We start from the raw sequence: 24,650 nt of genomic DNA, 5'->3' as shown, positions 1-24,650 counted from the left end.
GTAATGTTACACACATAGTTTTGATAGCCTTATGTATGGTTCTCCCTTTAATTTTATCTTTTTCTTCTGTTAAGTTGTTACACTATTCACATGTGAAACATGGCTGAGATAATATAAAATTACACAATCTGAATGTCCCCAATTGGGCCATTGGACATATACCAGAACAAAACATGTTATTATAGAGCTGATTGCACTGTTTTGTTACTCGCTATGTACAACTTTTTGTATGTGTATTTTCTGTTATTCCTATTCTACAATAAAATCTGTCTGAAGTTAGAAACTGATTGGCTACCATGCACAGCTGCACCAGATATTGCACTCTTTAGTTGTAGTAAATCGACCCCTGAATGACTAATGGCCAATGTTGTGAGGACATAAGCCACTGCTAGCATGAATGTTAAGTAAAAGGAGGTAAGCTTAAAGCGGAGGTTCACCCTAAAAACATGTATATAACATTACATTCTGCATACTTCCAACATTTACAGTATGCTGTTTGTTTTTTTGCTGTACATACCGTATTATTGCTATTTTCCACCCGGCTTCCGGGTACTCACTCCCGTTGGAGTAGGCGTTCCTATGCAGAGGCGCAGTGTCATGTGGGACTTCGCCCAGATGATTGACGTCTTGAGAAAAACTTCCCCTCGGCGGATAAGGCGCGTCACGAGTTTCCGAAAGTAGCCGAACTGCGAGTCGGCTCTATACGGCGGCTGGGCAGTCAGCTCTACACAGCTCCTAGTCGGTGCGTAGGAGCTGTGTAGAGCTGACTGCGCAGGCACCGTATAGAGCCGGCTCGCAGTTTGGCTACTTTCGGAAACTCGTGACGTGCCTTATCCGCCAGGGGAAAGTTTTTCTCAAGATGTCAATCATCTGGGCGAAGTCCCACATGACACTCCGCCTCTGCATAGGAACGCCTACTCCCGCGGGAGTGAGTACCCGGAAGCTGGGTGGAAAATAGCAATAATACGGTATGTACAGCAAAAAAAAATGCAGAATGTATACTTTTTCCATCGGAAATTCTGATCGTGTGTACAAGGCATAAGGGGTTGGATTCAAGCAACTAGTATCATCTAGCTACATATCCTTTTTTTTTCTATGGCAAATTCAGCAGGGAATAATGATTTTCATTTTTGATTTAAATATTGGAAGAATTCTAAAAAAAAGTTTCAATACACTGTGCCAACTCATCTCTACCTAACTAGTTCAAAGTAATATAAAACTAAATCAAATTTTTACAGATTCCCAGTTGAAATTGCAACACTCCATGCCAATTTTTGTATTTTAAATCAAACAATTATTTAAAAATATTGGTTGATTTACCGGAATTAATTACCTCATGCCACGTACACACGTTCGGATTTTCCGATGAAAAAAGTCAGATGAACTTTTTTCATGGGCATTTTTGATCGATTTTTTCCATCGGAAATTCCGATCGCGTGTGGGCCCCATCGGACTTTTTTTCCGTCGGTGTTTAGAAATGGAACATGTTTTATTTTTTTGCGATGGATAAAAAAACGATTGGAAATTCCTATCGTCTGTGTGCAACTCCGATGGAGAAAAAACACACGCATGCTCAGAATCAAGTCGACGCATGCTCGGAAGCATTAAAATTCACTTTTCTCGGCTCGTCGTAGTGTTTTACGTCACCACGTTTTTGAGGGTCGGAATTTAGTCTGACCGTATGTATGCAAGACTGATGGAAGTCAGCTTCATCAGAATTCTGACGGAAAATATCTTTGGAAATTCCGATCGTGTTTACGCGGCTTTAGAGTTTCAACTAAATCATTACAAGTAATTGAGCCATATATTAGAAATTCAGTTTGGATGGGCTAACCTTTAAACTCCATAGAATAAGGATATTAGTGCCACTGAAATTGGAAAACTGTACCCAATAAAAGGATATTTGTTTGCAAAATATTAAAGAAGTATGTACAATAAATGCTTATGTAATTTGTAGAAAATGTGTATGTAATTGTATTTAAGTAAGGTATGCCCACTATAAAACTGACCTGGTATACCCTCATACTTAGATGCAATTATATGAAAAAAAAAGTAAAAAAATCCACTTCAAGCTATTTATTGATTGTGTAGAGTCATATAATGTATTGTTTTTTTCAGCCAATGTTTTCAGTCGCACCAAACCTAGCCACAAATGCATCAGCCTTTAACCCATACCTGGGGCCTGTCTCACCGGGTCTTGTACCTACTGAAATTCTTCCTTCTGCACCAATGCTTGTCGCTGGGAGCCCAGGAGTAGCTATGCCATCAGCCGCAGCAGCCGCTGCACAGAAGCTAATGAGAACAGACAGACTAGAGGTATGGCCTTTGTATAATATCATTTAACATGTATTCATTACATATAAAAACATATGCAATCATCGTTCTCTGCTTTTTTGGTTAGCTGAAGAAAAGGAATTAACCCCCAAAAATAATTCATATTGGCAGTTTCATAAGAAAAGTCACTGCTTAACTAGATTGTCACAAAAACCCCAGTCAAGTAAAAAAGCTTGTTCATTAATTGTTAATCTTTACTTTATTAACTCCCAGTTTTCTATTTAGAGATTGAATAAAGGGAGTACTCCTTGTTAACCAAATTACAGGAAATTACATGTAATGTTGATTTCTGATGCATTTATTTAATTTTAGTTAGTGTTCTCCCTTTATTACTTTGAAAAAGCCTTTGGTTAACCATTGTAAAATCTGCACAAATACTTTAAATATGCAGATTTTATATAAGTAAGTACACTGATGTGTATTTTTAGTGCCACAATAATAGTGTAACACAGCAAAAGTGGATATGCTCATAGCAACACATCTGGACCATGAAAGTATTGGATTGGGCTGCTATGGTGCTATGGGCAACATATTGTTCCTTCTCTGAGAGTACTGCCATAAATGTCATAGGCTGAGTAAAGGCATAACTGCAATACACACATAGCACCACCAGTGAGTTCTATGCCCTCCTTCCATTTATCATTAAAGCCATTGTTTAACCACTTCAGCCCCGGGAAGAATTTACCCTCTTCCTGACCAGAGCACTGTTTGCGATACGGCACTGCGCGGTCGTGCGACGTTGCACCCACACAAAATGTACATTTCTTTTTCCACAAATAGAGCTTTCTTTTGGTGGTATTTGATCACCTCCGCGGTTTATGTTTTTTGCGCTATTAACAAAAAAACAGCGTCAATTAAAAAAAAAAAAAGCAATATTTTTTACTTTTTGCTATACTAAATATCCCCAAAAAATGTAAATTAAAAAAAAATATTATTTCTCAGTTTAGGCCAATATGTATTTTTCTACATATTTTTGGTAACAAAAACTGCAATAAGCGTATATTGATTGGTTTGCGCAAAAATTAAAGCGTCTACAAAATAGGGGATATATTTATAGTATTTTTCTAATCATTTTTCTTTAGTAGTAATGGTGGCGATCTGCAATTTTTATTGTGACTGCAACATTATGGCAGACACTAGTTTAGGACCATTGTCATTTATACAGCGATCAGTGCTGTAAAAATGCACTGATTATGACACTGGCAGGGAACGGGTTAAACACAGGGGGCGATCAAGGGGTTAAGTGTGTCCTAGGGAGTGATTCTAACTGTGGGGGGGTGGGCTTCCACTGACATGACAGCAATCACTTCTCCTTATGACAGGGAGCAGTAGATCCCTGTCATGTCACTAGGTAGAACAGTGAAATGCCTTGTTTACATAGGCATCTTCCTGTTCTGCAGCTCAGTGACACGATCGCGGGACACTGGCGGGCATCGAGTCCACAGGTCCCATGGACACGGAGCACGTGGCAGGTGCGCGCCCACTAAGCTGCAATTTAAAGGGGACGTACCTGTATGCCCATTTGCACAGCCGTGCCATTGTGCCAATGTATATCGTCGTATGCTGGTCGGCAAGTGGTTAAATGAACAGGTGATGTATCATGTGGAAGAACACAAGAATCTCACATCCAATGCATTGAATTATTGATGATTTGTCAAATCAGTAATAACCATACTTGTGTCGGTACACTGGATAATAATCCTAAAATACCGAATGAATTCTCAATATGCTGCTCAGCATCCCACATGATGCATTTAAGCTGATGTTATGTGTTTTCGTATGACTGCATTTTTACCTTGGAGAAAACATACTATATATTATAACTGCAGGGTTTATTACTGAACCTTGGCTTATTTTACTTCAATGGATTGATGTACCAAATACCTTTGGGGGAATTGAGAATACATTTGGCAGAGAACATATTTAAGTCATATTTAAGTCATATTTAAGTCAAGACTCATGAAAGCGAATTGACATACTATGACTTTTGTTCTAGCTAAACAGAGGGAGAAGGGCAAATACATTAACAAAAAAGATGATAGGTAATAATGGACACAGATGTTAGCTATCTGACACTTGCTCTGATTTTGCCTAAGCATTGCTCCAAAGCCTGTTATGACATCAAGCTAAGAATTTTCCTAACAGTCAAGAACAATGATGTGCACTCAATTAGAAATTAGCTGTAGTTCAGCCAGAAAGGTAACCATATACAGGCTGGTCTTTGCCAGTTGTATACCCAATTCAGGCATCACTTAACGCAATTGAATAAATACTAGGCTATTTGGGAGCCATGGTAGACACACATTATTGCATGTAGAAATTCACGAGATTGTTGAAAATCTACTTGAATCTAGAGATGATCATTCCTTTTTCTTCATATGAAACTAGATGGACAGCTGTAGATGGAACTGCATTAAAGAATAAGCGGATGTCTCACCGCCAGTCATTCTTAGCAGTGTATCTCCATCTATGACCAGCCTATTATAAACTGGTTAAAAGTTGCTATTTCTGATTAAAAATAAAGAAAAAAGAAACCCACGGACATATTGTCCCGAGAACAATTAATGGCCCCAACTCATTGCCAACAACAAATTAAAAATTTGCTTCAGTCATTTCCACATCCAGTGGCTAATGACACACATGAAGGTTTATTTATTTCCTTTAATTACTGTAAATCATTGTTCTTCACACATGTTAAATCTAATTGTGACATAAATGTCTTAAATGAACCTAAAAAGTATTTGTGTAAAGTATGCAAGAAACATTAATTCTGCTGTCTTCTGGTGTCTCCAGAGAGAGTTCACCAAGTTAATTGTGCATATGTTTTTGATGCTAATGCCATGGAGTAGTCTTCTATGCCCTTGCCTTTTAAGCTTGTTGGTGCTAAGAGAGAACTCATTAAATCTTCCTGCCTTCATCCACTCTTTATCAGGAAGCTGCCTGCTCTCACCTCTTTCATGTATTTTTTTCTTTTTCCAAATCTCATATTATCATAACGCTTTTCCTTGTAATGCTAAGTTATTTTTCCTTCCTTATAACCATATACCACCAGTGGATCATTTGTCTTTGTACTCACCATAAGCTCTTTCTAATGCAGCATTATCCATCAGCCTTTTCTCTTGCTGTCATTTTTTCTTTCCTGACTGGCTTGTGGAACATATGTGAGAAGTTCAGTATTTTTACAGGACTTCATCACGTTTTTTCCTTTGTCACATTCCTCCCTTCTCTTTCATTCTAATTTAACAGTGAGGAAAGTCTTATTAAAAGAAATATTGTCACTAATCACAATACATATCTAAGAACTTAAATAATTGCTATTGGCTAGTTATACCACTCACCATATTTATCTATGAGCATTCTGCACGTGGTATGTTAAGTATACCCACCTACTGCAAGCCCTTACAAGGTTCCACTCTGTTAAGGTATTCATTTATTTTGCATTACAAAGAATGAGACACACCTGCTATAGCTGCTAGGGTAGGACTCCACAACGTGGAAACACATCAAAGAACCCTGATTGGGATATCTCTTCATTAGATTCGCCAAGAGATGAAAAACACATTTAGCTGGTGATATGTCGCACCACTGTTTATCTATAGATAAAATATCAGTATTGTGTGTACTGATTCTCTATGTAATAATGTCTAGTAGACACAGTTTCCTCTTTTAGGCAGTGAACATTGATAATTTAGTATTGGATTTATACAATAAGATACGATTTAAACATGCCATAAACAAATAATATTAGAGGACATGAGTGTACAATACAACAATAATGAGTTTGCTCAAATAAAGCTTGCCATACATGGATCAAAATTTGGCCAGTTCAGCAGGGACTGGCTGAACTTCGATCCATGTATGACTAGTGTACAACCAGGGGGCTCAATCTGGGAAACAACTTGTGTACAACCAGCCTGTTGCATTTTTAACAAACAATTAGTGCCACTGGCTATAGCTGACAGAACTAGACATATTGTTCTGCCTGCAGAAAAGGTTCCCTACGCTCTTTTCCGGCAGAACACAATAGCACTGTGGGAGGGATTTCCTCATTAACACCGACTTAGTTAATGGGAGACCTGAGCAATTTTCTTTCCTTCCACCTGTGGTGGAAGGAAAGAAAATGGCATATTCTATGACCTGCCTAAGTATCTTCTGCAGACAACCCTCCTAATGGAATGTTTCTAAATATATTCAAGAAATGCACAGGAAAAACTTGGACCTTCCCTAGAATCTATTCTGTAGATTCTATATTGTATATTCCATAGAAGTTATATTGTAAGTGTTGAATATTCAAATTTAGAACCACAAGAACAAGGGTAGAATCTTTATTTTATCATAAAGTTGGTGACTCCAAATGCAGTGTGATTACATTTAGCATTTAGCAATTAGGAGTCAGGTTGTCATATAGTCTGGCCTTATCAATACATTGTCATCACATTGTTAGGTGACTCTTGGATCCTACATATTTGTAGTCTTTGTAGTATTAAACATAAATATGTAGTTAATTTGTAGTAAAATGGGTCCCCTATTAGTAACTCCTTTATGTTCCTATTAAATTAATAATTTAAAGGAAAGCAGTCCTTTACATTTCCACATTGTACACAAGATATACAATATGTGTAAACCAAACAAAGTAAAATATTTCTAGAAAGGTAGCATACATTTTGCCAGCTCCATCTGCCTTCTTACACTTCTTCCATGCTTTGTTTGTACTGCATTTCTATTTACTTTGCAATTTTCCTTTGCCATAATATGCCTCTGCATTTTCGGCCACAGGCTGGGTAATAAGCACTCTTTGACTATGTTGATGGTGAAGGGACTGGCTGGGATGGAAACTGAAGTCCTCTTTTTATTCACAGGCCAGCTACAATCAGGCAGCTGCAGTGAGAGCTTCCCCACGTTGCCCAACCAATGACCTCAACCCCGATGTGGAGGGAGCACCCTCTTTATGGTTTAGAGGTAGTTCAGTCTCCATGCCAGCTCAATCCTGGGCCTCTCCTGAGCAGAGACTGCCTGTTATGCCAAATTATGTGTGGTGGTTTTGTGATGCGGACTCCTGCCCTGTGGGAACTGATCTGAGACCAGCAAACTCATTTCACTTAGGACATCAAACTGGACTTGACCCCCGGTCCCAGAAGAGAAAGGCGAGTGTTTTTCCACCATGCCCAATACTCCATACTGTGTCTAACATTCTGCATTTTGGACAATCTTTTCATGTATAGCAGTTACTATGGTCTCCTTTAGCACTGATTTCTACTCTGTCCTCTATTTCGTATCTTTTCTGACCCCCATCCTTTTTTATTCCTGTTCTAAATAATGTCATTACTCCTTCCTTTGCTTCCATAAATAGAAAAATGTTATTTCTAAATAATATTCTAGAAAGTTTCTCCTTTGCTAATAACTTTCTCAGTTTTCTTTCTCTAACTTTTCCATGTCACATTCCATTTTCTTTGTAGCACAAAATGTATTTTATTGAAGCATGTTTATAGATTTGTTTTCTGTTATACACAATTGGACATTGGACAGCGAGTTACGGAGTCCAACATTCCTTGGCTGTTTGGAAATAGGCTTGCAGCAGCTTAGACTGAAAGACTAAAGGGATTTTTTTTTCAAGGGGGTACCCATGGGGTAGTGCACACCAGAGCTCTTTTTTCTTTATTAGCTTGAGTCAAATATTAGCTTTATTCAAAATTGATTCCAGTTCCAAAAACAATGTGCAAGCACTTTAGCTAACTTTATTTTAAATTCCTACTTTTTTCTGCGTTGGAAATTCTAAATTCAAATTTTTCATCCTAAATTTGGAAGTTACACTTTGAAGAGCAACTCTAATTAAAAGGACAGATATTATTTTAAAATTAAGTCCTGGAATGAAATCATTACATAAAGCCAAGATATGAACATATTGATCATGATGAATGGTGCAATGGATTCAGAAAGTACCCCTCCATTGTCAGTCATTTTTTGTTTTCAGTGCTGTGATAGCACTGGCTATGTATATCTGAAGTGCCATTTATAAACAGCACTCCAAAATAAATGTCCACTTCCCCACCATTTTTTTTTTACAATATGTAAGTAGAGAAGTGGTTAAATTGATGTAAATGTTGCTGATTTTTATTTTATTTTCTTACTCTAGCTTGATATGTGAGGGATAAATGGTCTTTCCTTGCTGGTTTTCTTCCCCTTAGAAAAGCAGCTACTAGATTTGGTCTTGGCTAAAAATAGTCATATAAAACAATCTTTCAGTCTGACAACATGGTGTGTTCTCAGTTACAGCGATGTTGCCAGGAGATCTTCTGCTTATGTGTCTGCTGGCTTAAGATTATAAATATAGTTCATGGCCTTAGTATTATATACATTCATATTAAACACACCAGTAGAGTGGTTTCCGCAAACTCAGTCATATTGTAATTGTGCAGAAGGAGTTCTTGTCATCAAATTTGCCTCAGGAAAATCTTTGTTTACTTTTCTGTATGATATGAATAGTTACACTATATCATGGCACCAGTATGAATAGACAATCGTTCCATTAAATTAACACAGGAAGACAGTGTAAGCTGGAGCTCCTTGACAGTCCACATTCCTCTGCAGCTCTTAAATTATGTTATGAATATTTGCATTTGCAAATCTAGCTCAAACTGTTCAACCTGGAGTTTCTTATTCTATTTTAACATGCAATCTATATTTTTTAAAAGTTATCATAGAAAAAAAAAGTTATTCTGTGTCCTATTAAAGTGTTAGAATGTGTGATGCTGTGAACCACTTTATGAAGCTATTTGGGCGTGTTTAATAAAGCAGACAAAAAAAAAAATTCTGTAAAAAAAATTATAGTTATTTAAAAAAAGTTTCATAAATACACATAAATAAAAGCATTCCCAATGTTAAAAATAAATAAAGCAGGCAGCTACTTTACCGCTTTTTTCGTCCGGAGGCATTAAAGCAGACCCCCTTCCACCCCTTTACCCTAAACCAACACCATTAATGCCATGACAATAAGAAAATACAGAATTTAACACATTGTGGCTGATTTACTAAAACTGAAGTGCAAAATCTGGTGCAGCCAATCAGCTTCTAACTGGTTGTAAAGTCATATGTTTTTTTTGATCTTAATGCATTCTATGTATAATAATAAAGAATAAAAAGCCTTCTGTGTGCAGATGCCCCCCCCCCCCCCAGCCCCACTAATACTTTCCTGAGCCCATCTCTATCCAGCGATGTCCACAAGTGCCTCGTCAGTCCAGGACTCTCCCTCCTGATTGGCTGAGACACAGCGGTGGCGCCACTGGCTCCCATGGCTGTTAATCAAACTCAGTTAGCCAATCAGGAGAGAGAGTCCTGGACTGACGAGGCACTTGTGGACATCACTGGATAGAGATGGGTGGGCTACGTCTCTGTGTCTGAATGAATACACGGAGCTGCGGCTTGACTCGGGGGGGGGGGGGGCATAGCAAGCTGCTTGCTGTGGGGGCACTCAACATGGGGGAGGGGCCAGGGCCACTGCACAGAGGAGGTAAGTATAACAAGTTTATTTAAATATAAAAAAACAAGACTTTACAATCCCTTTAAAGTGATTGTAAAGTTTTTTTTTTAAATAACTACTTACCTGCTCTGTGCAAAGGTTTTGCACAGAGCAGCCCCAATCCTCCTTTGAGAGCCGCTTTCTAAAAGGACACTCTTGCGGGCACGCTCCTGAGTCAGACAGCTGGACACAGCCCCGCCCCCGACTCCCATGTCACTGGATTTGATTGATAGCAGCGGGAGCCAAAGGTTCCTGCTGCTATCAATCTATTCAATGAGGACCTGAGTCAGCGGCTGGAGCTTTTAAAAACAAATTAAAGTCAGCAGATACAAATAATGCAGCTGCTGACTTTTAAAATAAGGACACTTACCTGTCCAGGGCACCCGCGCATTCTGAGTGATTCATGCTGTCTTCTGGGACCCGTGTGTCTCCCAGAAGACAGCAGGAGGACAGAGGAGGGGCTGGACATGGTGTAGATCGCTACAGATACGGAGGCGATCTTTCGCCAGAAGTGGGAGCAAATACCTGGCTTAGACATTGGAAGTTCCATTTCTGTTTGGAACTCCGTCTTAGGGTGAAAAAACTCTGGACTTTGCCACTCCTTTAAGATTCTTCGATTTAGATTTGACAAAAAAAAAATGAAAGCTGATTGGTTTCTCTGCAGAATTGCACCAGATTTTGCACTCTCCAGTTTTAGTAAATCAACCCTATTGCTACTTGCCTCTTTTATTTGCACTTCATTGCATCTCATTGCTCTGTACCACACCTGCTGTGAAAAGAGTGCCACTGTTTTTAAAATTAAATGTCATCAGCTCATCAGCAGTGAGCTTCCTCCTCCTTTTCTGTGCTGACCCATTGATCATGTCAGTACCATATCTCTGGGAGAAAGGTAACTTGAGCTTCATTTGAGTTGGCGATGGGGGTCCACTTTAATCTACCTATGAGTTTGGATCTGAGCAGAACCCAGAGTTACTTATGCAAACATACCCACCCCTGACCTCTATAGCTATTCAAATGTTCTCAAATATCCCTGATGTTCATTTACATCAGAAGGCTGACAAGATTCTGTTGCAATAGATACTAAAGGAGAAGATTGGATTTCACTGTCTCTGTTGTGAAATTTAAAGCAGTATTAAACCTCAAAGAAAACATTTATTATATTGCAACGTACCAGGTCTAAGATGTGATGGCTGCATTAGTTTTCTTTTTTTTTAGGCTTTATTTCCTTTTTTTTTTCACCAGCCAGTAGGTCTGTTGTTTTTCAAATGAACAAGCTGTTCTGCAGATGTAACAGCTGAGTGTTGAGATTAAGCATTTACCACAGACAGGCGTGCTTTCAATGATCAGCTTTTATAAACTAATTTAAAACCTTTATCACATAAGGAAAAAAATAATCTTGCCTGTAACTGCTTTTTTTTGTTAGCTGGCGCTTGGTTCCCATGTGTTAGTGTATTTAAATCTGCTAATCCATCTAACACTCCCTTCCCCTAGACTGGCAATGCTAATGTCCAAAGGTGCTAATTCTATTATATTCTAATACAGGAGGTGTGTTAGTGGACAGATCAAAACAACAGAGGGGAAAGCCTAAAAAAAAAAAAAAAGATAATGCAGATAATAAGATAATGCAGCCACTAAATTACACTGCAATATATTTTATTTTTGGTTTTGTGTTCAATACCACTTTAAAGGTGCATTTCTCCACAATGCCTTTAGCTACAGAGGTGAAGGAGGGCTTTTTTTAAAGTGCTTTTACTAGTGCTTTTAAAGGACTATTTAAATACTTTAGTCACTCTGTATAGTCTGGATACAGGCAATGGTAAAGCCTAACTCCAGCCAAACCTTTTTTTAAAGAATGGAGAATGTTTGCAACTTTTTATTTTTAACAATATCTATGATGCTACTGAGAAAATGTCTCCTGACTTCTCTTCCATGTGATACCAGAACAAGAAATTAGGGGAGGGTGTCACTGGCACAAGGGGACACAGACAGCACTAAAAAACCACATAGAATTTTAAATCCTTTCCCATTTAACTACGAAAACATATATTTATTTAAAATGTGTTTTTAAATCCAACTGTATTTTGTCTGTCCTTCTGTCCCCATTGGAGTGATGTCCCATCACCCTTGTCTTGTAAAAGTCTGACAGAGGACTTAACCATTCCCCATCGAACTAAGTTTTCACCAGGGTTTCATTTTAAAAAAGCAAACATATTGCTCAAATCTGACTCCGTGAACATTGTTCCTTTAGTAAATCAAAACTAAAATAAAAATATAAAAAAACATAAAATAATGCATTTAATAATGATAGGTGTTAATCTAAGCATTGGCTACAGGGCAGATCTGTTCATTTGAGGAAGCTCTAAAGAATATTTTCTAGTATAATTGCAGTGTAGCCCATTCCCCATTTTAAATTACTATATGGTAATTCTTATTTATATGTAATATAGATTATTGCACTTATACTACACTATACACTATATAGGGTATGTATACTCTCTGGCCAGATTGCTTCTGCTTTATGCTGTAATTTCATCCACACATTTCAGAATTTTAGCTGATACATTAAATATAAAACAGAGCCAAGTTATGTTTATAATTTTTAAACATACAAGATTGCATGTGAAAATACATTTCCACAATAAGGGAACAATTAGACAATGTACCAGTTGGTTCTTATTTATAGTTTTATAAAGTTGAATACCTGTAATACAGTAGAGAATGATTGTTTTTTAGAAGTGTTAGGGTGCCCTCTAGTGGTTAGTCTGAAATATTAAATTTTACTGGCCACAGTAGCTCCATTTTACCAAATCAGTCTGATTACTATATTTTAATATACTGTATACAAAAGTAAAGATTGTCAGATACACTATGGGTAAAACATGCATGTTAGGTAGTTTAGCTTTGTAATATGTCAAGACAAAGCATTGCTGTTTTTTTTTTCCACACTCCATTAAAATGTTCACTACAGCTACAAGTTTGTTATCTGGATTTTAAGATGAACACCTGAGAGTCTATGGCTTATTCAGTATTATAAGTGCCAGTTCACACCACAAAAATGTCCTCCAGATCCATTACGGATGCGTTTCTGCATGTGCGCGTTTAATGTTTTTTTAATGCGTTTTACCGCATTCCAGTACAGTTCTGTGCAGGAAAGAAGCAGCATGTTGTACTTTTTTTTTCTGGAACTAAACAGCACTGCATGCACTGTGCTGGTGTGAACTATGCCATTGGATCCCATATAACCTACTTTCCATGTTTTTTTTTTTATGCAGAAAAAAAGCACTACACAGCATCTTGATCCAATTACAGTGCCTAGATTTCAGATTGTTTGCCTACAATTTATGTTGCATTTTACACTGATTTATTTAATATACCTTGTAGAATAATAAAAAAAAATGCCACCAGGTAATAAATGGTGTTTTCCTTTGTGTGCACAGGTATGTCGGGAGTACCAGCGTGGGAACTGCAATAGAGGAGAAAATGAATGTCGGTTTGCCCACCCATCTGAGAGTGCAATGATTGATAGCAATGATAATACAGTCACTGTGTGCATGGATTACATTAAAGGAAGATGTTCACGGGAAAAGTGCAAATACTTCCATCCGCCTGCACACTTGCAAGCCAAGATCAAGGCTGCTCAGTACCAGGTCAATCAAGCTGCAGTTGCTCAGGCAGCAGCCACAGCAGCAGCCATGGTGAGTCCCTTAACAATGTAGAGATTGAAACAATTAAGTGACATCCTTGCTACTTCACCAAAGTAATGTGCTTCTTCCCTGTTGGCTAATTGGAGGCTTATCGGGGATAAAACAGCTAATGCATAGATATCTTACAATAAGCCTGTTATTTACTACTTTTCTAAGCCTCTAAGCAAACTAAATCCATTCTTGACCTGTGAATGGGTTAAATTGATATATGTTGTGAGTGGTAATAATTGAATCCTCAGAGGGTCAGTAACTTACAATTTTTTTTATATGAAATATTATTAATTTTCTTTACAATTATGGTTGTAAGTTTCCTGAGGGTGCCTAAAGGACATATGGGTTTATGACAGTGCAAGAAGCAGTCATGAGGTTCAGATTTCAGCAGCCAATCATAATACAGTTTACTCAGGAAGATCAAGACCTGCTTGAGGATCCAGTGAATCCTGCAGTCTGCAGCCTGTCAGGTGCCGGCTTTTAAGTGCTCACTCATCCCAGCACCACACTGAATAGCAAGTAAACAAGGAAACCCCCAACACTGATGACCTTGCTTCACTAGCAATTGAGAGACAGAAAAAATTGTAGACCTAAAGGTTTATGCAGCTATGCAAATATTGACTTTTCTTTGAAATCTAAAAGCAAAAAACACTGTAAAAATAAGAAAAGGAAATGGGAAACCACAAAATGGGAGAAGCAAAACCCTGAATTCAAAACCAAAATGATACATACAATATAAAAATAGAAATTTGGGTGTTTTTCCAGTAATTGGGACAAAACCCAACAGAGTATACATTTCCAAACTACCAAAAAAACATACATACATAAAGGAATAATTTCATCTGACAATGTGCTCATTCCTACTTTTTCTCAGATAGCAAGCAATTAAGCTGCAAGATTAATTTCATCTGACGATGTGCTTATTCCTACTTTTTCCCAGATGGCAAGCTTTTGAGCTGCAAGTTTGAAAATTACTTATTAAGCTATTGCTAGACTTGCCAGGCTTCACAAATTTGTTGCACAATTACAGCAAGTCCACATTGCATGACTCCAGATGAACGTTCTTTGCAAACATTCTGCAAGTCTGCTGCAAGTTCTGCTTTAGTTATGTTGTGAAATAGTCATCCCACCACAGGGGTCACTGTGACTGAATTTTAATGCTGTAGACTTGCAGAGCTCTTGCAATAGACTCACCACTGCAACTTTGCTCTTGCTAGAGACTTGCCACGCAAATTTTCTACAAATTGCAAAAGTGTCAACTAGAACTTGTGCTTCAAGTGCTCTGCAAATGTACAACATGCCCGTGTAAAAGTGCAGCAAGTTAACAGACTTACAATTCAACACTGCCACTTGCTATCTGGGATTATGTTTTCAATTACGGTGATTCACTTATTGTGGCTATAGGGACAGATGGTGAATTCTCTTTTTCCCTTTTTTTCCGCTTTTACATGTTGGGGTGGAGGGTCATTAATAATATTTATAATATCATATTATAAATAAATATGTTTTATATATATATATATATATATATATATATATATGCTATGTTGGGTTTTGACCTAACCACTGGAGAAATACTCAACTCTCTCTTTGTATATACAATTTATCCTTTGTAATGGTCAGGCCTGGCCCCACTACACCAACCTCCTGAGTCTCCCTGTTGGTTAGTAAAGCTACCCAATCTTAGCAAAGTAAAGCTACCCCGATCAGAAGATAGGGTGTCAAGCTTATCCTTTGCCATAAAAATATTTCCATACAATGAAATTAAAGGGGTTGTAAAGGTACAATTTTGTTTGCCTAAATAGCTTCCTTTACCTTAGTGCAGTCCTCCTTCACTTACCTCATCCTTCCATTTTTCTTTTAAATGTCCTTATTTCTTCTAAAAAATACTCACTTGATGTTCTTCTGTCTGTAACCACACACCGTAATGCGAGGCTTTCTCCCTGGTGTGGAGAAAGCCTCTTGAGGGGGGAGGGGGCGAGCAGTAGTGTCAGGACACTCTCTACTTTGCAGATAGAGAAAGGAGCTGTGTGTAAGTGGGCGTCCTGACACTCCTGCTCGCCCCCTCAAGAGGCTTTCTCCACACCAGGGAGAAAGCCTTGCATTATGGTGCGTAGTTACAGACAGAAGAACAGGAAGTGAGGATTTCTCAGAAGAAATAAGGACATTTAAAAGCAAAATCCAAGGATGAGGTAAGTGAAGGGGGACTGCACTAAGGTAAAGGAAGCTATTTAGGGAAAAAAAATGTACCTTTACAACCCCTTTAATCTGCCTGTATCTGAATTTCATCATGTAAGCAGTTTAAATTGCCCCACTATGAAACAATAGGTATTTTATAGTTCCTGACCCTTTAAGGATACATTCCATCCACAACCTATATACATGTGATGATATATGGCAAATCTGGAATAGAGTGAATTGCTTTGTTTATATTTATTTAAACACATTAGTACATCGTACAGTTAGTACAGCTTGCTAAAATAGTTGTACAATTAAAAACTGACTGTAAAGGAATATGTATGCATTGCAGCATTATAGTTTCTTATGCCGCGTACACACGATCGGAATTTCCAATGAAAAAAGTCAGACTTTTTTTATCGGAAATTCTGATCGTATTTGGGCCCCATCTGACTTTTTTCCGTCGGTGTTTCCGATGGAAAAAAAAGCTATAGGAAATTCCTTTTGTCTGTGTGCAACTCCGACAGAGAAAAAATCCATGCATGCTCAGAATCAAGTCGACGCATGCTCGGAAGCATTGAACTTCATTTTTCTCAGCTCATCGTAGTGTTTTACGTCACCGTGTTTTGGAATTTGGTCTGACAGTGTGTATGCAAGACAGCTTTTACGGAATTCCGAAAGAAAATTCCATCGGGTTTTAGGCCATCAGAAATTCCGATCGTGTGTAGGCGGCATAATGCTACTGTGAACGGTTGTGTCTCTTATGCAAAAATTTGTATTTTGTCTTCTGTGGAAAAACACAGTACAAGTAACATGAAGTTATAACAAAAGAGCTTGATTTGACAGCTTTATTGCCAACCCTTAACCTATTGTGCAATATAACAATGCAAAAGGAGATGGTGTGCCTATACTGCATTCTACTAATGTACATATCGCCCCTCTTTTTTAACTTTATCACAAACACACCAGAACAATACTGCGGCAGCTGTCAAACTATTTGTTTAAAATCCAATGGAGCTGCTGCAAAGTTTAATTCAAAAACTCTTGTTTAATGTCTTCTTATAACTTCAAAACTGAATCAATTTGTTAGTCTGAGTAACTGACATTTTTAGCACATGAGTGAATATTGATAATCTGCTAGTCTGATTATTATCTCACTCTTCACAGCTGGTTGAGTACATTTCTACATTTCTCTGCATTAAAAAAAAAAACATCTAGCAGAACTCAAGGAAGAAAAGTTTGCATTGAAACATAACTGCATTCCATCAGAGTTTCTTATGCGATCTGCCATTATAGACAGACAACATATGTACCAGAAAAAAAGAGCATTTCCTTTTGGGTAGCTTTGTATCCTGCATGGGCAAATGGATCAAAATTGATAATTACTCTTACTTGTTAAAGTGGAACTTTACCCATAACAACCTGATAACAAATAATGTTCTTTAGCAAGGAACATACATTCTACATTAATAATTATGCTACCAAATTTAGTGTGTGCTGTAAATTGCTCCTGTTTCTTCTTGCTGGAGGCTGCCATTTTGCTGAAGCCCAGAGCCAATGAATAGCAGTAAATCATAAAGTGGGACTAAACTAATTGATTTAACAGTTACATTCCTGGAATGTCAGGATTGCTAACTGTCACATTTGCTTGTGTCCTCAAGCAAACTGTCAAACCATCAAATGGCTGGTGTCATAACTGATCACTAGGGATAAGCTTTGAGTTCGAGTCAAACTCATGTTCGACTCGAACATTGCCTGTTCGCCTGTTCGGCGAACAACGAACAATTTGAGGTGTTTGCGGCAAATTCGAAAAGCCGCGGAACACCCTGTTAAAGTCTATGGGAGAAATCTAAAGTACTAATTCTAAAGGCTAATATGCAAGTTATTGTCCTAAAAAGTGTTTGGAGACCTGGGTCCTGCCCCAGGGGACATGTATCAATGCAAAAAAGTTTTAAAAACTGACGTTTTTTCGGGAGCAGTGAATTTAATAATGCTTAGAGTGAAACAATAAAAGTGAAATATTCCTTTAAATTTCATTCCTGGGGGGTGTAAAGTTAGCATGTGAAATAGCGCATGTTTCCCGTACTTAGAACTGTCTCTGCACAAAGTGTCATTTCTGAAAGAAAAAAATCATTTAAAACCGGATTTGCGGCTATAATGAATTGTCGGCTCCTGGCAATTCAGTAAAAGTGAAATATGGACCCCGCGCTTTTTTTTTATTTTTTATGAATGAATTATTCATAATAAAAAAAAAGCGCGGGGTCCACCCAAATTCAATTACCAGGCCCTTCAGGTCTGGTATGGATATTAAGGGGAACCCCACCGTCAATTAAAAAAAAAATGACGTGGGGTTCCCCCCCAAATATCCATTCCAGACCCTTCAGTTGATGGGGACAAGGGCCTCATCCCACAACCCTTGCCGGTGGTTGTGGGGGTCTGCGGGCGGGGGGCTTATCAGGATCTGGAAGACCCCTTTAACAAAGGGGACCCCCAGATCCTGGCCCCCCCTATGTGAATTGGTAATGGGGTACATTGTACCTCTACCATTTCACGAAGGAAGTGTAAATAGTTGTAAAAAACACACACACACCGTAGAAAAAATTCCTTTATCAATAAAAAAAAAAAAAAAATCCAGCGATGGTAATCCACTTGGTCCGGTTCCCTGCTCCAACGTTGTATGTATCCAGCGACGGGGGAATCTCCTCTCCTGTCCAGCAATGAGAAGATCTTCCGGGATCCAAAGCGCAGCATCGTCGGCCGGCCTTTTTTTTATGAATGAATCTTCTCTGAATTGCCGGGAGCCGACAATTCATTATAGCCGCAAGTCCGGTTTTAAATGACTTTTTTTCTTTCAGAAATGACACTTTGTGCAGGGACAGTTCTAAGTACTGGAAACATGCGCTATTTCACATGCTGACTTTACACCCCCCCCCCCTAGGTACGAAATTTAAAGGAATATTTCACTTTTATTGTTTCACTTTAAGCATTATTAAATTCACTGCTCCCGAAAAAACTGCAGTTTTTAAAACTTTTTTTTTGCATTGATACATGTCCCCTGGGGCAGGACCCAGGTCCCCAGACACTTTTTAGGACAATAACTTGCATATTAGCCTTTAAAATTAGCACTTTAGATTTCAAATGTTCGAGTCCTATAGACTTTAACGGGGTTCTAAAGTTCACACAAACATTTGGTGTGTTCGCAAGTTCTGGTGCGAACCGAACAGGGGGGTGTTCGGCTCATCCCTACTGATCACATGTGCAGCACCATGGGAGTTGCAGATCAAACTGAAACAGCTTCATTTCCTTGGCTGTTAAAGATATAAGGGTTTAATTGTGCTTTAAGGTTGGCCTCTACAAACTTGGCAGTGCCAACAGTATAGGCACTTATTTATTATGTTTTAAATATTTATACATGCAAAAGGGGCAAGCCTGAAGTGATCTAGTAGGATTACCTTTTCTGAGTGAAGTTCCACTTTAACTATATTATCTCATTGCCCTGGTGTGAATACTAAATGTATAAAATACCGGTAGCATTTGAACAGCTGGTCATCTCTATCCTTTAAGCATGCTTATTTAAACTGACCCTTATGTTGAAAAGCGCTAATCCTGGTTAACAAAGACTATACTATATATACATACTGCTAAATGCTACGCATGAACTAAAGACATGTGACATTCAGACAAGCATGCAAACTTGACTCTACAAAACATTTCAAAAGCTTGGTGGTTAAGTCCTTTAAATGTATTAAACTGTACCTGCACAAGCAACAATTTGGCCGTTAGCTGATCAGAATGTCTTTATTAATATAATGTATGCTATCAGTGAGAAAGTGGTAGTTGACAATAACATATCAGTAACTTTACTGTGCATGCTTAGTCTTGTTATTTGTTATTTACGGCATTCGGATGATTTGTTTTTTTATTTGTTTTTTTTCCTCACCTACCAAAATATGCACTGCTGCCCCCATGATGCACCTCTGCTTGCTGTTTATGTTAATGCGCTTGAACCCCATTGGCCCATTGCCATCATGTGCTCGCTGCCTGCTAATTAAGACTCAGTCGGCTGTCAAATCACTGAAGCGACCCCTCGAGGCAACCTTTGACCTGGTACTATGACCTTTCACCTTTAAGCTTGGCATGTAGCTTTATTGTACAAACAAGTGTTAAACTTACAAGCATAGAATTATTACTATTTTTAGATATGTTTTTGTTGTATGGGCAGAATATGCAATTCCAGACTGACTGTGGTTTACAAATTATACATGTACACACAAAATGTACATGTAGGTATACAATTTCAGATTTATCTTTTAATAAGCCCCTGTTATAGTAACCACACTCAGTTCTGCCACAACAGAATATGTATTGTGGAATAGAGAGGCCTGTCTATATATGTAATTTGTTAGTCTGATCTGTGTGGTTGGCATGGCTTTATTGCTATTCTTATGTATATGTGTAGTTTTAACATTTGTAAGTCAGTGTTAACATACTTGCATGCAGTAGTAGAGTTTGCATGTGTAGATAGTGTTGGGGAAGTGTGGGTATGGTTCAACCGGACCCAACCTTCTTCAATCATTCTGTAAAACTGTTGCTTTAATCATTGACCTTCATGGAGCTAGCAGTGCAGAAACTTCAGCTTTGATCATTTTTATATTTTATGTTTCGCTTAAGGATCAAATTTTAGGACATTGCCTGTTACATTCTATCTGCCATATAGCTCCAAATTAAAGCTTTTTTTTGGGGTAATATAAACTTGGATATTTTTTAACATGGCACAGATATTATTCTTCTATAATGTCTGTTGCCTCTGTGTATTAAAGGACAATCCACTTGTAAATATGATAAGAGGAGTAAGGTGATAGGCCTGTGTGAACTGCATCTAGCTATCAGTTCCTCATCTGCCACTACTTGGTAAGCATTAGTGTTCTCTTCTTCTGAGAGCAATACCTGTCACCTGTACTTATCTTGGCATCAACGATTCCTCTGTAAATGCCGAACAGTCCATTACACGGGTGCTTAGTGGATCGGTGATAGGTATCCTTGAAGAGGTGCAGAAAACGTTGTCAGGAATAAGCCATGGTCACAATTTTCAAGTTATTTCTGTAGACTAGATGGCTGCTTTGTTTGCTGATGGCTTATCTCACTCAGCTCTGGAGAAGTAAGTCAAGAGGCCATTTGTAGTCACTTGTTCTCCTCTCCAGCTCAGAGTGCATTAATAATGCTTTTTGAATGGTGATCTCTTTACCTTTTATTCACATATTCTCCTCATTTCTTTTATGGTTTCCTCTAACTCTCCTTGGGCTTGAAGGGAATTCCTCAAAATGTACTTCCCCCATTACCAAAGAGGCCTGCACTTGAAAAAACCAATGGTGCCACTGGAATGTTTAATACGGGTTTTTTCCAGTACCAACAGGCTCTTGCCAACATGCAGCTCCAGCAGCAGGCAGCGTTTTTCCCACCAGGTAAGTTCAGTGTGAAGTCAATCTCAATCAGGAAAAGGTGATAAATGAACAATGACAGAACATTTACTCTAACGGAGGGTGTGATATTTCTTGCAATTATTGTGTACAGTACTGATTTGTGATTAGCAATATGAAGGGGGTGGGGGGTTGCATGCTGCGTGTTATTTGTCTCCAGTGTGGATAGCAGTGACAGCATTACAGTAATAGGGAATCAGAAGAGTGAGATATGCATGAAAGGATGTATATATGTACACCGTTGACAGGTCTATATTGCACCCCTTGCCTAGTCACTTGCTATGTGCTTAACTCTGCCATGCCTCCTCTTTATTACTATAGGTCAGGAGTCTCCAAACTATATCCCCCTAGTTGTTCAGGAACTACAATTCCCATCATGCTTAGTCATGTCTGTTAATGTCAGAGTTTTACAATGCCTCATGGGACTGGAAACAGCTATAGGGCCGTAGTTTGAAGATCCCTGCTATAGGTGTTTAACCATAGAGATGCTCGTAATGCTTGGGTATCTTACTGTGTAAATTTTTATGTAGCTATGAGTATCTCTATGAATAAAGATTCTTTACTATAAAAATCGCTGAAATCAAAAGGTAAAATAAATTGTATGGAGCTTGTAATCTAAGCCCTATGCAAGAGTCCAAAAAAGCCAATATTATCGTAAACATTAATATAAGAACTTTTTTACTTTTCATTAGCTATATAGTGATATATCAAATATAACATTAATACATTGTACAGTTTATTATAATAAACAATGCAAGATTTTATGTGAAATTGACTAGCAAACCTCCAAACCAGGGACAGTTTTGAAAATTAGAGATTTTTAACAGTTATAGATTGCCCATATCATGGAAAAGAGGCATAAAAGTGGCAGAGACCAGAGTAAGTAAATAAATGGATTAGGAAGTGTGCATGCTTAAACTGCCATCATGTGACTCTAACGGTAACATCACTGAACACTAGAATGCAGTAGTTACACTGTGAGCCCCTCTAGGATCTATAACTTTTATGACTTTAAGGCAAACTTTACCTATAAATCAACTTGCAATGGTGCTGTGAAGGTGTGTCTAGTGTACACATTAAAAAAAGTCTAGAAGTTGGTGACTTATTTACGAGGAAACATGTGTAAGACATCATAGATAAGCTGCTATTATCTTACCGCCAAGTTGCATACTAGTTCTGACGCACCAAACCCAAACTTTATCACTGACCTGAATTCATATGAAACATGAGTCAGATAATGGATCTTTCATCTGAAGATTCTCACATGGGTATTTAAGTTATAACAGCTTCCCTTTAACACAAAACCCAAAGCACTTTGTTGCCAAAATCCATGATGCTTTTAAGAAATTTAGATATCTGTCTAAAACATGTGAACTTCTTTCTGAGATTTGGTTTAGCTAGAGTGTGACTAGCTAGAGCGTGACTTCATTTGTAAATTGGCTACAGACCAGGGTCTGTCGTTTTATAAATAATACAAAAAAAACTGCTGCTTTTCTCATGATCCCACCACTTTTACTCAATTAAGATGTGGTATTTGTTATTCTTTTGTTAGATTTACCTAACTCACACATTAAAGTAAGCTGATTAGTCTTTTTTTAAGATGTGGGTCCCAAGGGTCCTTTTCTTAGAACATCCATCAATCAGTATTTGCTTTGGAACAATGCAAACATTTGAGTCATACCAGGCACCTATTGTTTATGTTCTAACTATAAAATATTAGACATGTGCGTTCGTTTTCGGAAATGCATTTCCGTCCGAATTTCAGGTATTTTCGTTATCGTTTTAACAAACGATAACGAAAGCACAGAAAACGAAAAACTAAAAATCTGACATAAACAAATGCTTTATTATCGTTTTCGTTGCAGTCGAATGTGCCTAACCTTAACTCTATTAGTCCAATATTATTCTACATAAAGAGAAAAGATTCGACATTATAGAGACATGAAGAAGAGTCGAGAGAGAAAAGATTTTTTTAAAGATTTTGTCGAATCTTTTTTTTTTTATTTTTAGAACATTCGACAGACCACCATAAAAGCCTTCAATGACAGATTCGACCTTAATTGTGCCTAACCTTAAAGGGTCACTAAAGGATTTTTTTTTTAGCTAAATAGCTTCCTTTACCTTACTGCAGTCCTGGTTTTATGTCCTCATTGTTCGTTTTTGCTCTGATGTTGCTGTAATTCTGCTCTGTCTGGACTCTTCCCTGGTTGTCTGTTTCTGATGACCACAGTACTGGGAGCTTCATAGTTTCGTTTTCTCCAAACCAGTGACTTCTCTATGGCTCTAAACGGCACAGAGGCAGGATAACAAGCAAAAACGAAACTGAAACTACAGGTACATTATATGATTGATTTTTAATCTATTTTTTAATCGTTTTTAAAAGGAATCAGTTAACTATTTTGGCTCTCTATACCCTGTAAACAGTCCATTTGAGCAAAAAAAAATGTTTCCTTTACAACTCCTTTAACTCTATTAGTCCAATATTATTCTTACATAAAGAGAAAACGATTCGACATAGAGAGAAAAGAGTTTACATAGAGAGACATGAAGATTTGACATTCTGTTGAATTTTCTTCTTCTTCTTCTTCTTCTTCTTAGAACATTCAAACAGACACCATAAGCCTTAAATGACAGATTCGACCTTAATTTGGATTTTCGGACTAATGACATTTTTTTTACGAAAAACAAAATAAATTAAACGAGTAACGAAATACATTTTTTTTTCGGACGAAAATGAAATTACGAAAAAAAATATTTCAGTGTGCACATGTCTACAAAATATCCTTGTACTTTAAGGCTAGGTTCAGATTATTGTTTGTCAGGAATATGCACACGCTCCTGACAAGTGAGAGAAACATTCTCTTTGGCAGATGTGTAGGGTCCCCTTAATTCTTAATAGCACCATCACGCATTGGAAAAACTCTCCTGTTTTTGTGTGTACGAAACAGCATGGTGCCACAGCACCGTGCAGTCCCATGTGCCACGATTAGAAAAAAAAAGAGTCAGGGACTTCTTTCCCCATGTTTCTAGTGGTAGGGCAGCCTATTGAAATTAGTGGCTGTCTTACATTGCCAGAACACAGCCTACCATGTGTTACCAAGCCTAATTATACAAAGAATGATACATCCGGAGGGTAACATGGATTTTGGCAACCTGAAGGGGGTGGGTTTTCTACCCCTAATGTACACCCTCATACTACTAGGTGCTATTGCTGGCTTTCTCCTAAAATGCTAGCTGCCTGGCTGTGTCTAGTTTGCAATCTTTTTGAGTCAAAGACCCAGAATCTAGCATGCTGTGGAGTGTCAGAGATATGTCAAAATTCTTTGTCTCTGTGCTTATTCCAGGTCTCGTGACTCAGAAAGCAATCAGACTATCATAGAGACAGACAATAGGAAGGTCAGTAATGGCAGCCTATGTATTTTTTTCATGACAGGTGTACCAAGTGTATAG

General features: G+C 38.0%; 1 protein-coding gene across 16 annotated transcripts in view; it reads left to right on the top strand.

The window, feature by feature from the left end:
* MBNL1 (muscleblind like splicing regulator 1) overlaps window positions 1-24,650 on the top strand; it is a 259,895-nt gene that overhangs the window by 211,692 nt on the left and 23,553 nt on the right. For 9 of the 16 annotated variants that reach the window (XM_040349199.1, XM_040349194.1, XM_040349191.1 and 6 more), the window contains 5 exons: window positions 2,119-2,316; window positions 7,194-7,478; window positions 13,288-13,545; window positions 19,777-19,830; window positions 21,032-21,185. In XM_040349199.1, coding sequence (XP_040205133.1) covers window positions 2,119-2,316; window positions 7,194-7,478; window positions 13,288-13,545; window positions 19,777-19,830; window positions 21,032-21,185 — 949 coding nt within the window. The remainder of the gene's footprint in view (window positions 1-2,118; window positions 2,317-7,193; window positions 7,479-13,287; window positions 13,546-19,776; window positions 19,831-21,031; window positions 21,186-24,650) is intronic. The other 7 variants (XM_040349201.1, XM_040349206.1, XM_040349204.1 and 4 more) reach the window with 3 other exon arrangements.

Source organism: Rana temporaria, chromosome 4 (genome assembly GCF_905171775.1).
Source record: "Rana temporaria chromosome 4, aRanTem1.1, whole genome shotgun sequence".
In the NCBI taxonomy this organism is placed as follows: domain Eukaryota; kingdom Metazoa; phylum Chordata; class Amphibia; order Anura; family Ranidae; genus Rana; species Rana temporaria.
The sequence above is the reverse complement of the archived record's forward strand: the minus strand, read 5'-3'. Positions and strand labels throughout refer to the sequence as shown.